At 39.3% G+C, this 13261-nt stretch overlaps 1 protein-coding gene across 1 annotated transcript; it reads right to left on the bottom strand.

The window, feature by feature from the left end:
* Positions 1–8430: 8430 nt before the first annotated feature.
* On the bottom strand, positions 8431–10466 carry LOC129768848 (ADP,ATP carrier protein 2). The gene is made up of 5 exons (XM_055770787.1): positions 10306–10466; positions 9477–9924; positions 9281–9408; positions 9106–9212; positions 8431–9030 (listed from the first exon to the last, which is right to left on the bottom strand). Exons 2-5 carry the CDS (start codon positions 9899–9901, stop codon positions 8788–8790), a joined length of 903 nt encoding a protein of 300 aa, XP_055626762.1. The 5' UTR covers positions 9902–9924; positions 10306–10466; the 3' UTR covers positions 8431–8787.
* Between the last annotated feature and the right edge of the window lie 2795 nt (positions 10467–13261).

Raw genomic sequence — 13261 nt, 5'->3', positions numbered from 1 at the left:
CAGAGTACTAAAACGATACTTCGAGAACCTAACCATCGACCGGAAGGTGAAGAACGGCAAAAATGGATGCTCCGTCAGTGAAAAAGATCACAAGCGCGTAGTTAAGCAGTTTAGACGTGATCCGAGAAGTTCGGTCTGGGATGTCGCCAATAAGCTGAATTTGTCAAGTTCATTCGTCCAGCGGACCAAGCAGCGGGAGGGCCTGCGTACATACAAGGTTCAGAAGGCTCCTAACCGCGACGAAAGGCAAAACATGGTGGGGAAGACGCGAGCCCGGAAGCTGTACACCGAAATGCTGACGAAACCGCATTGCCTGGTAATGGACGACGAAACCAACGTCAAAGCGGACTTTCGTCAGCTGCCGGGCCTGTTGTTCTTCTCCGCAGAGGACAAATTCAGCGTTCCGGAGGAGATTCGCAAGCAGAAACTATCCAAGTTTGCCAAAAAGTACATGGTGTGGCAAGCGATCTGCTCTTGCGGAAAGCGGAGCGCCCCCTTCGTGATGACCGGCACGGTAAACGGGCAGGTTTACCTTAAGGAGTGCCTACAGAAGCGCTTACTACCACTATTGAAGCAGCACGAGGGCCCAACCATCTTCTGGCCGGATCTCGCTTCGTGCCACTATTCAAAGGACGTGTTGGAGTGGTACGAAGCCAACGGGGTCACCTTCGTGCCAAAGGAAATGAACCCGCCCAACGCGCCGGAGCTTCGCCCAAAAGAGAAATATTGGGCGATTATGAAGCAGGCCCTCCGGAAGAACCCAAAAGTTGTCAAATCGGAGGCGGACTTCAAGAGAAAATGGATTTCTGTTAAATAAAACTACAACCTGACGTTGTACAGAACCTTATGGACGGGGTAAAGAGGAAGGTGCGAGCATACGGGCTTGGGCTCGAAGTATGAATAAAAAGAAAATGCCAAAAGTTGTTTAATAGTTTATTTTACTGTCTAAAATTTTCAAAAGGATCGGTCGACTGGGCGAATTTCTACAGCGTTTTTTCCGTGATGCAATTTGATGTGACACACCGTTTAGTGGGTTTCCAGACAAAATACTAAAATTTCTTGAACATGAATAATGGATTGGACATTCTACTGCAGATCTATGAACGTCATGGTGAAATTTCGTTATAATAAAAGGATTATTCGAGAGGCGCTTGCGTAGCTGAGGTTTAACCCTTTCACTACGGCAGTGTGCTCCGGAGCTCTGCCCCGAGAGGAATGCATATCGCGCTGGTGTGATCAATGCGCAGTATCACCCTGATATCGTTCGACGCTCATATCGAAAGGGTTAACCACTTTGCGACGAGTGCCGTGTATATACGACAGCCACTTTCTGCTTTACAGAAGCTTACGTCACTTTTACACGGCAGTCATTCATATCATAATTATATTATCATTTTATTTCAATATGAAACTCAAAATAAAGCTGTATATACAGTTTCAATCGCGTTTTCGCGTTTGACACATTATGGTCAAAAGTTAAGGGTTAAGCGTTTAATCGTAGACATTGACTGTACCTCTTCATTCATATTTTGTGATGGAAAAAAGTAAGAAAATTATTGCATTAACTCATATCCCATTCTAATTTTGTTTGCTTTTCATTTTATGCTTTTAAAAACAGGGTGTCAACTGAAAGCCCAAAAAGCACGGATATTTCCAGATTTTCCAGTAATTTTTCAGAAAAATTCCAGATGTAGACTGCCGTTCTACGCATAGTTGTCGCATGGTACTTTTGTGGCAGTTCTCACTTTTCTTCATAAAGCGATTTTTATATGTAATCTCCCGGAAAACACAAACAAAACTTATTGTTTGGTCCAAGCTTTGTCACCGTTTGTACTGTAAATATTATTTATTCGGTTATTCGTAATGTTCATTTATGCAAAATATAATATGTGTGTAGGAAAATGTGCCATAAAATACTTACTAAGTGTTAAGGATTAGGTTGAGCCAGTACACGAACATATGAAAGCTGGAAAAGAGAGTGAGTGTCGCGCGGAAAAAGAGATAGAGAAAGGAATGAACAATAGTAGGGGTAGTGGGGGCAAATTGGTCATGGGTGGCAAAGTGGTCACCTACTTCTTTGGTACAGAAACTATTGACTATAGATGCCGTATTGATAATCACCTTATGTTTGAGGCATTTAATGACTTTTGAGTCGCCCTGTACTTCACTAGAGCTGTCTATGCGCATGGTATCTAAGGAATTTCTCGTGAAATTTAATTTATTCAATCTGATATATTGGACAAATCATCAGTTTGGACGACTGTTCACATATTCTAGGAGAGGTGAACAGATATTTTGTTTAATCTCAGCGATTAATTCGCATAGAAATTACTTTGATGTTTGGGGGCAAAGTGGTCATAGGTGAATAACGACTCACAATGTTCTGTTCAATAAAGCTGATATACCGCATCACGTTCTGCTCTTGAAGAAGATCCTTTTGTGGCTTTGACCCTGGATAAATATGCCACTCCAACTAAACCAAGCCTCATTATGCGTAACGTTATGTGTTTCCTACTATGTTTTTGTATGCATGAGAAACTTTAAATTGCGACTATAGGTAAATAGGCCAAGCTTATTTCATACATGTACCTACTATATCAAATATGATTTGAACAAACTTGGACGAAAAAAACGCATAAATCTATCCCATTTAGCTTGATATGTAAAAGTGACCACTTTACCTCCAAGCAAAAAAAAAATTCGATTTTTCACCTATTTTTCTAATGACTATTTTGAATTTTTATAAGAAAAGCCGTTTGCTATCTTGAACAACAATGAGTTGAACTATCATATTCTTCGAAAAAGGCGAATTAAAGCGGTATATGGACGCCGGAAGTAGGCATATTCCTTAGGGTGACCACTATGCCCCCACTTCCTCTAAATAGATAGAGGAAGAAAAATTTGATTGAGAGTGCTGACCGAGAAAAGTAAAAGAGAGCAACAGTTAAGGTACCGGTCAATTGAAATGATGACTGCCAGAGGAATCCATTTCCTGGCAGCATCGACTATCACACAGACTGGAAATAAGTTACACGGAAAATATAAGTAAAAAAATTTAGAGGCGAAGTGATAAAACCGAAGTAAGGTTTATTCATAATTTTGTATTTGCAAGAAATTTGTATTGCGAGTCCGTGAGTGGATAGGAATCAGGTGTGTAGGGGAAACGGGGGGTAATGTGGTCATCCTAAGAAACATGCCCATTTCCTGTGTCCACTTACCACTGAAGCTCCCGTTCTTCGAAGATTAATGCAGCTCAACTTATTGTAGTTCGAGATAGTAAGCGGTTTTTACTATGAAAATTGAAAATAAGGTAAATGATTTTGGTTTGTCCAGTCGAAAATATGATCATTGTTTGTCCACTTTTTTGAATGCTCTAATTCAGCACACCTTTGTCAAATCAGGTATTCGAATGTTTCAAAACATATAAATGAAATTGTCTTTTTCATGATTTACAGTAATTTTATAGTATATTTTTACGGAATCATATGTTTTAAAGGATTATAAAATACACCATCTATTGGTGTCAATGCGCCCCTCACTCGAGCTTACTTTTAATCGATCACCAGATAATTATTTCGCACGTATTCAGACCTTTTCTGGATTATAACACTTACAAATATTGTAAACATCATTCTTGCACACCATTAGTATCAGATTTACATAGTAAAACCATTAAATTAACGCATTTTGATGAACTCAATTCTGATCATGAGTTGTCCAATTCAATAATGTTATTTTGTCCACATGATTTCTATGGCAACCGCTTGGCGCGCTGCAGTTTATTTATTGTGTCCTTCGTGCATAGCAGAAATAAAGTTTCTCTATGTTGAGTGTGTTGAGGTGAACACTTTTAAAAAGCCCAAGGAAATGCAATATTCTGAAGAAAGTCTAAATTATGAATGGATCAATATGTTGACAGTAAGCTCAAGCAATGATAAATGCAACATCTACTTGAGAATTCGAATGTTTTCATTCAGAAATGGTGATTTCTAAAGCCGGACAAACCATGATCAGAAATGGTCAAACCATGTTCATAATTCCTCTTTGAGGAAAATCGTGAAAAAACATAAGCATTTGAATAATTTCAACGCCTTATGGTAGTATTAGCAACTAGAGACTTGGGGCTTTTCAACAAACCCAAACTCGTATCGATTATGATTTTCACGAAGAAAAATCGATTTGCATTTACTAGTTGCGTAAAAACACCCCAAATCGGACAAACCAAGATCATTTACCCTAGTACATTTTTCATTATTAGAAAAAGAAAGGTGAAAAATCGAACATTTTGACGTAGGATTACGTCTTTCGGGAACATATTGGGGTACATATTGAAAATTGAAAATCGAGCACATCGTGAAAATTGTCCAATTTCAAACGCTTATTGCTCAGTCATTTCATGATGGATTGATGAAATTTTTGCGTCAATCGATTTCGGCACTTCATAAAGATTTTTTATATTGAGGAAATATCTTACTTTCATGAAACTAACTAGCGAACAATTGAAAAATCTCAACCCTATGACGACACATGCGACGGGTCCCTAACAGAGACACCAAACGAAGCTGCCTGGGGAAATCGGCATTGCCATTACATAAAAGTAGGGGGAGCTTTTGCTCCCACCGAAATGTGTTCCTTAACAGAGACATCAAAACCAAGCTGCCTGGGGGAAATCGGAATTGCAAATACATGAAAGTAGGGGGAGCTTTTGTTCCCACCGAAATGTGTTCCCTAATAGAGATTTCTAAATCAAGGTGCCTGGGGAAATCGGCATTGCAAATATATGCCAGTGGGGGAGCATTTTTATATTGCAAGTATGGTGAGTGATACGATTATTCCTAGCAAATCTATCTATATATATAAAAATGGAGTGATGTCTGTCTGTCTGTCTGATTCTTATAGACTAGGGGTAGGGGTTTTTGGGGCCGGGGAAGCTTTTCGTGATATTTTGAGACCCCTCCCCCCTCTCTAAGGGGGGCTGCCATACAAATGAAACACAAATTTCTGCATTACTCGGAAATTAACCAAGCAAACGAAACCAAAGTTGGCATGTGAAAGTTTTAGGGTGCAATAAATGTTTCTATGGTGATAAGATACTCCTTCCCCCTCTCTTAGAGGGGGCTGCCATACAAATGAAACACAATTTTTTGCATTACTCGGAAATTAATCAATCAAACGAAACCAAAGTTGGCATGTGAAAGTTTTAGGGTGCAAAAAATGTTTCTATGATGGTTAGACGGTCCTTCCCCCACTCAAAGGGGGGGGGCTGCCATACAAATGAAACACAAATTTCTGCATTACTCGAGAATTAATCAAGCAAATGATACCAAATTTGGCATGTGGAGGTTTTAGGATGCAATAAATGTTTCTATGGTGTTAAGATACTCCTTCCCCCTCTCTTAGAGGGGGCTGCCGTACAAATGAAACACAAATTTTTGCATTACCCGAGAATTAATCAAGCAAATTAAACCAAATTAGGCATATGGAAACTTTAGGGTGCAATGAATGTTTCTATGGTGGTTAGATACCCCTCCCCCTCTCTTAGGGGTGGCTGCCATACAAATAAAACACAAATTTCTGCATTACTCGAGAATTAATCAAGTAAATGAGCGGGACGAAGTTTGCCGGGTTAGCTAGTAAAATATAAATTTGGAACTTAAATGTTGGTTGCTTCGTGAAATTTCATATCAATGACCGATCGTGTATTGTGAAAAATTTAGCGCAGGTGTAAGTGTAAAATTGTATATACACTCGACAAAAAAATTAGAGGAACAGAATGCGAAGTCCGAAATTCCAAGTGATTTTTGACATGCTGTATCTTCGTGAAAAATCAACGCATATCGATGGGATGCACAGGTATTATAATATTTTACGTACATATTTTTACCTTGGTGTGTGTAGCTGTAGTGGGCAACAATTTCGGGAAGAAATGAAAAATCGTTTTTTCTATATTTTTTCAAGAATATTCTGGACAAGCCCAATTTTTTGCCAACCAACTCAACAGCAAACCCAATCAACCTTATCAATCAGCTTTTATTTGGTTCCAAGAACGTTCCTGTAGGACCTTCTCAAACAGAGATATTTCAGTTTGAATGAAAAATTACCCCTTCGTCTATGATGATGAGTAATTCAATAAACAACCATAGCACCGCAAATCGAAAGGCAGTTTTGAAAACTCCAATAAATTCTGCACAGGGATAGATAAATTATTCTATACTTCTGGTACGATTTGCGATTAAATGCTCCTCTAATTTACTCCAAACTTTGAAAAATCGACTAGAAAAAACGGCGTAACGTATCAACATGAAACGTTCACGGATGTTTAGGGAATACACTAGGCTAAAAATTTGCCTGCAAACATTATAACTACCTGCGATATTTGCAGAACTACAGTGGATTTTGTAAAACACTATAAAAATCCTGTTTTTGGCACTTTCTTGAAATCGATGCAGAAAATTTCAATATTTTTTTCCGGCAAAGTAAAAAATTATCCTTGTGCAGCATTTACTGAAGTTTTTAAAACTGCCTTTCAATTCGCGATGCGATGGTTGTTTATTGAATTATTCGTCATCAAAGACGAAGGGGTAATTTTACATTCATACTGAAATATATCTGTGTGGGAAGGTCCTACAGGAACGTTCTTGGAACCAAATAAAAGCTGACGGATGAGGTTAATTGGATTTGCTGTTGAGATGGTTGGCAAAAAATTGGGTTTGTCCAGAATATTCTTGGAAAAAACAAAGAAAAATCGATTTTAAATTTCTTCCCGTTATTGTTGCCCACTACACCAAAACTTACCAAGATAAAAATATGTACATAAAATATTCTAATCCGTGGAAGTTGTAGCTTCAAGATGATGCGCCTCCCATCGATTTGCGTTGATTTTTCACAAAGATACAGCATGTCAAAAATCACTTAAAATATCCGACTCCGCGCTCTGTTCCTCTAATTTTTTTGTCAAGTGTAATAGCAGTTGTGTTAGAAATGATTTGATATATAAAACGATTTATTTCAATTTCCCACTCGAGAACGGGTCGTTTGGGTTTAAGCTGTCTATTTTGTTGTGTTCCTTTTCACCCAAGGAAAGTGGAAAAGTGAAGAAATATTAGAAAAAGTGATTTCCCATATCTACTTATAGTATCAGGTGTTGCTAGTCCAATTAAAATTCGCATTGGATTGAATAAACACTCATGAAGTAGAAATTATAAAAGAAAATTACCTTCTCCATTTCAAATATGTTTTCTCTATATTAAAGTAACATGTTTTTACTGATAAGAAAAATTGATAATTGTGTTCGGTATTTGTAATTATCTTATATCTCATTGATGAGTTTTTTTTTCTTTATTTCATCCATACATATCACAGGAGGCACCTCGTCTGGGATTACAGAGGGCGGTTTTCATCATATCTCGTTCCACTTCGGTATCTTTTATCTGATACGCACTATCCAACGACTGTTTACCATCCTTCTGTCATCATCACTCGGCAAACACTTGGTGGAGTGAACAAACAATACCCAACAACCAAACAAAACGGCCCTTTTAGGGCCACCAAATCATCAAAGAGTTTAACGATGTATTACGTCAACTATGCGGTCGTGTCTCGGACACAACCCATCTGTGACTTTTTCAAGCAATTTCGAAGCAATAGTTCTTTAGGCCCTTCTCAAAAGTAAGGCTAACAAAATTTGAGCCAAATCAAAACATACAATAAACAAATATCGAACACCGAATTCAAATAGAATCGCTCACAGTCCTTGCATGTTATCCTGCTTGCATTAAAAGAAAAATCGTGAGAGGTCATTGTAAATTCCTCCACCTTATTGCGAAGCCCGTTCTCTGGCGCGAGCAGTCTCAGGAGACAGTTATTTTGGCAATAAGTCCACAAATTGAATGGAAAAAAGTTGATAAAAGTTACGAATGCGATTGTCGATTCTTTCTCTCTAAAAAAGAATGGGTTCTAACATTCCTGTATGAGTAGTAAGGAAAGTCTTGAAAAAAAACTCCCTGTCCATTATGTGCAAAAATCACGTCACAAACGGTTAGGGACTTTTGAATTACAAATGACGGGGACTTTTCATGAGTTTTTTAGTGCTTCACTTCTATGGACGTGTTCCAATGTGATGATATCGTGGACATAGATAAACGATGAGCATTATAGAGACACGTAACTGATAACCCACAGTTTTATTTGTAACAATTCATTCATTTTATCGTCTGAAAAGATCCAACATTTACGGACGCCACCATTATTTCGATTGAAAACCACCGTGCTCGATCCGTTCCAAGTTGAACACGAGCACCGCAGTTTTTGTTTTGTCGATCGTCTTAACTTTTATCGCTTTTCTTTTTTAACAGACTTACTACTGCACACCTATCTCAAGTTCGTACCGTTAAATAGTAGATAGTGGGGGAGGAATAATCAAAAACTTCATTTTTCTGTCGTCTCTCAGTTCGAGATATTTATCCGTTACTTTTCTTATAACTTTACTTCGCACTTTTGCATCGTTTCGCTACATCACTTCGATCTTCACTGTTTGCAAGTTGTTTTGTACATATATATACATACCACGCGGTTCTTCGAACACAACCGCGCGCGCTCTGGAAACCCTTCGGAGGAAAAGGAATATAGTGGTGTTTGGAAAGGAGAGGGACGGAAACGGATCATGATAATCGACGAGTTAGGTGTTTTTGGGATTGGATCGTATTAGATGTAGAATGCGGAAGGGAGGGTTAAGGTAAATTTATTAGGCATTAAAAGCAGGACCTTAGGGATATTGCTGAAGGGAACTTATAGCAGTTTCTTGATTTCATCGTACAGCACAAGTACGAAAGCACCACCGGTACCACGGAGGACATTGGAGAAGGCACCTTTGAAGAAGGCGCCACTGCCCTCTTGTTTGGCGATAGTTGCCCAGCAGTGAAGAGTGCCCTTGTAAACCATCTCGGACTTTGCACGACCCGATTGCATCATCATACGACGGCGGACGGTATCAAAGGGATACGATACGATGCCGGCAACGGTGGTGACGACCTGCGGGTAAAATACGATATAAAGCGTGAGTAAACATTGTTTGTAGATATGAGAGAGGGTCTTTTTCGAACTGACCTGAGCAATAGCCCAACTGACGTAGAATGGAGTGGTCTTTGGATTCGGCAGCATGCCACGAGCAGTGTCGTAGAAGCCGAAATAGGCAGCTCGGTAGATGATGATACCTGAACGAAAATACATTCCAACTGGTTAGCATACGACACTCGTCACTGCTATGGTACCCATATCTTACCCTGAACAGATACTCCGAAACCTCGGTACAGACCGACAAGACCGTCAGAACGGAAGATTTTGGTGAGACAATCACCCAGACCCTTGAACTCTCGCTCGCCGCCTCCCTTACCGACATCGGCGGCCAGACTGCAATTGTTAAATGGAATAATTCAATGAAAAATCTGTACGAGTCCCAGTTGGATTGCAGAACAAACCGGGTTCGGGCGAAATCGAGGGGGTAGACGAAGCACAACGAGGTGGCACCAGCCATACCACCGGAAGCCAGGTTACCGACGAAGTAGCGCATAAATTGGGTGTTTTTATCGACACCACCGAGGAAGACCTGCTTGTACTTGTCCTTGAAGGCGAAATTCAGCGCCTGGGTCGGGAAGTACCGGATAACGTTTGCCATGTTACCACGCCAGTAAGCGGTAACGCCTTGCTCGCGGGGGATGCGCACGAAACAATCGACCATACCCTTGTAGCGGTCGGCTTCGGCGATCTGTTTGGAGATATGCTGAACCTGAAGCAGCAGCTTGACGCGCTCGATTGGTGCCACAGCGGTTTTGGAGATGGCCGCTGAGATACCACCGGCGGCAAAATCCTTCAAGAAGGCAACTGGATCTGCTAGTCCCGGCATGGTTGCTGTTGGTCAGTGGTGTGCTGGAATGGAAGCAAATGATAAGCAATGCCTTCGAACAACTATAATTGGGGTTCCTTATTATCCATAACTGATTATGCAACGTCAAAATGTTTTTGTTATGCAATCGATGCACTGCAAATTGTGCATCAACTGTTGTCGCTTCTTTCTATTGTATCCCTTGGACATCTTTTCCAATTTGTGATATAATATAATTTTCACGTTGATTATCATTCCTTTTCACACAAAATTGATTCCTTGATCATTTTCATTCGTTGCATAATTATGGCAACCACTATCTTCGAGTGCTTTGCAACTAAATGGCAAAGTATCCGCCATTGTGGACAACACAAAAACCCCGGCGCACTGTAAACTCAAACGTGGGACGCTTGCTGGCGGCTTACCTTTACGGAATAGATTCAACGGTGGAAGCACACAAATTGGACAGATGATCCCGACAACGGTGTACTGTTGCCCCAGTGGATCGGAAGGATTTGCTATAAGGTATATCTTGCTTCGAGGACCGCGGGACATCAAGTAATTGCGGATTGAGTATTTATCGATGGGGTAGCTTTGCAAGCTCTCTAGTGCACATCTCTCACGACCTTCGTCGATTGCGCCGAAGCCGAGAGATCCTAGTGATCGTGACACTGTGCGTCATGATCGTGCATCGAGAGATGGTGTGCATCGAAAGATCAGGTGAAAGATTCGGACAGAAACGTATTGCCATGCGGTGCGGAGTGAAAAGGGGTTTGTTTTGGAACGCTCAGGTTGAGATTCAATTGGTATTTACGTCAGGGTCAATGAAATATCTTTTGTATAGTTAATTGAAATAATATTGAAAACAGATAAATATAAATTTGGAATCAATATTCTAGTAGAAAGTTCAAAAACCTCTATTCCACGCGATCAACATTGTATGCGTCTGACATTAACCTGGAAAACTAGTTTCTGTACTATTTTTAAAGCCAAGTCTCAAGTATAGATCTTGACACGCGCTATTTGCCTTGGATAGTAGCTGTTAGTATGCGGTATAGAGTAGTGGCACATAACATATTGGGGAAGTGCACCCGCTGTCAGTATATGTGCATGTGCGATGCGCTACGGCGGTTAAGACGATGGGCGAATAAATATAGACTTAATTCGCTTTTTTCTATAACGGTTAGTCGCTGAGCGCGATACTTTACACGGGTTCATCCGTCATCCTGCTGAAGCGAGGTCATTTCCCCGAAAATAATTAGACTCAATTCTGATGTATTAGTTTACGAATTAACGGAAGAAGGTTGAATGAAAACGAAACGCATTTCGTACATAATCAAAAGACAAAGGTTTTGAGGAGAGCACGAGCATTGATTTATTTGTGTGATGTTTGTATAAAGTTTATAGAAAAGATCCAACATAACTACGAATAATGATCTCGTTGGCCCAGCAACGTTGTCGGTTCATTGTTGTATGTTCTCATTCTGTAGAGTGAAGGTGATAATCGAAAGACTAATGCCATAATTTTGGTGAGATAAAACGACTCTTCGAAACGGCAGATGCACTGTGAAAGAGGTCTGCTGATTAGGCCGAATGGACTTCGAGAATGTATATCTCAGAACTTCCACCCAATTCCCAAGATTTTAAGCGCTGGACACAGTGAATGGCTCGCAACCTTCAGGCTAAAATAGAACAATTCCCTCCAAAGTCACACCGTTTAAAAAAGCAGGTGTTTTGTCCATTTTGTGGACATCAAGTGAAGCTTTCGTACCCGGGCGGAAGAGTCATTCGCACCCCCGTCGGAACTCAAATTTCTTCAATTTATTCATATTTTTCCGGCTCCTTCTGCACCCCTAGAATCGTCTACTCGGGGCGGTCCGCATCCCCCGCACTCCCTGCAAAGAGTCGTCTAACTTGGCAACTGGGCTATATGTTTCCGCATAATCGAATACATACAGTTTCGGACAAAACCCTCTAGTAAACATTAAATCGCATAACAAGCGTATATATAGCGCCTAACTGGCATATGCATGCAAAAGTGGAGGCCATATACATACATGGAAAATGCTTACCGAATTTGTTTGGATGAATATGCAACTTTGACCGGCTATAATAGCGATTATGTTGAAATTGAATTGCGATCTAATATGAATATATTCATGAATTTTCAAAGCACCAAATACGACTTTTGCCATACTCCTATACGATTTATTACAGACATAGAAAAAAACAAATGGCGCAAAATATTTTCGTGAAATGTTTATTATAGCCTCCCGAATCGCCATTTTTATATATGAGTATTTATGTTTGTAGAAATAATAATTGTTTGATTGACTAGTGTTGGGAGTGGAATATGATGGTTAAAATGGTACATATTAATATTTGGTGAAAACTGCTGCGATGTGGGTTCGAACTCCGGTCGTCTGGATTATCATCCACCAGCTATCTGAAATTTAATTCAACAGCAGTTAAAACTTTCGAGTGCATCAGCATTTCATTGACATTTCAATATGATGTAATATGTTCTTTATTAGGATCTAATATGATTTACTGTTTCATGATTTTCTTCAGCATGCAACACGATTTACTACAGTACTGAATCGATTCAGATTATACGCTTATACGACACACAAACTGCATCAGCGTAATATACGCATATGATGCGGATTAAATATATTTTATGACAATGTACATCATAAAATTGATGTTTGTTATACCGAATTGTGACTTAATTTGATAATGGTATATAAAATCGAGTTTTTGCATTTTATACGATTTCAAATATACACGACACATACTTTGATTGATATTATATGCGATTATGATTTATTCGGATTTCTTGTAAGACTTGGCACGTGCAAAATTATACGATTTAATGTTTGCTGGGAATATTAAGACCACTGCTCAAGCAAAGAATGAAACTGACAAAACTTTGAGAAAAAATGATCCAATCTAGTGCTTCAATCTATTTATAATAATTTATTTGCATTGTTCGATGAAATTTATAACATCTGTAGTTAAAACTATAGTCATTCATTAAAAATGCATTTTAAGCAAACAAAACAACTAAAACGACGCAAAAATTAAGACCGGTTTTAAAATACATAGTAAAAAATTAAAAACATGAAATTCATACCGTGAAAAGCTTCTTCCCCGTACCAAAAAACAGCACCCTCCTCCATGCCAGGGTTGTCATAATAAAATCGGTGTTTTCGGTCTCAAAAAATATTTTTATCTCAGTATTTTGTCACACAATCTGTATTAAACTTATGTGTCATTTATTGGTATAGTTATTATGAATTTGATGATGTTGATGGTAGTCACATAGAGATTCGCATTTACTGTGCTTTAGTAGGAAAAATAATCAAGGTTATTTATTTA

This window comes from Toxorhynchites rutilus, chromosome 1 (assembly GCF_029784135.1).
Source record: "Toxorhynchites rutilus septentrionalis strain SRP chromosome 1, ASM2978413v1, whole genome shotgun sequence".
Taxonomy (NCBI): Eukaryota; Metazoa; Arthropoda; class Insecta; order Diptera; family Culicidae; genus Toxorhynchites; species Toxorhynchites rutilus.
Note: the sequence above shows the minus strand (reverse complement) of the source record. Positions and strands in the feature narration are given on the sequence as shown.

Bases quoted from the DNA above. Each gene is read 5' to 3' on its own strand.
- LOC129768848 (XM_055770787.1), bottom strand. From the start codon at position 9,901: ATGCCGGGACTAGCAGATCCAGTTGCCTTCTTGAAGGATTTTGCCGCC. The intron at 9,409-9,476 runs GTTTGTTCTGCA...TAACAATTGCAG, and splicing joins CTCGATTTCGCCCGAACCCG to TCTGGCCGCCGATGTCGGTA. The intron at 9,213-9,280 runs GTAAGATATGGG...ATTTTCGTTCAG, and splicing joins TTTCGGAGTATCTGTTCAGG to GTATCATCATCTACCGAGCT.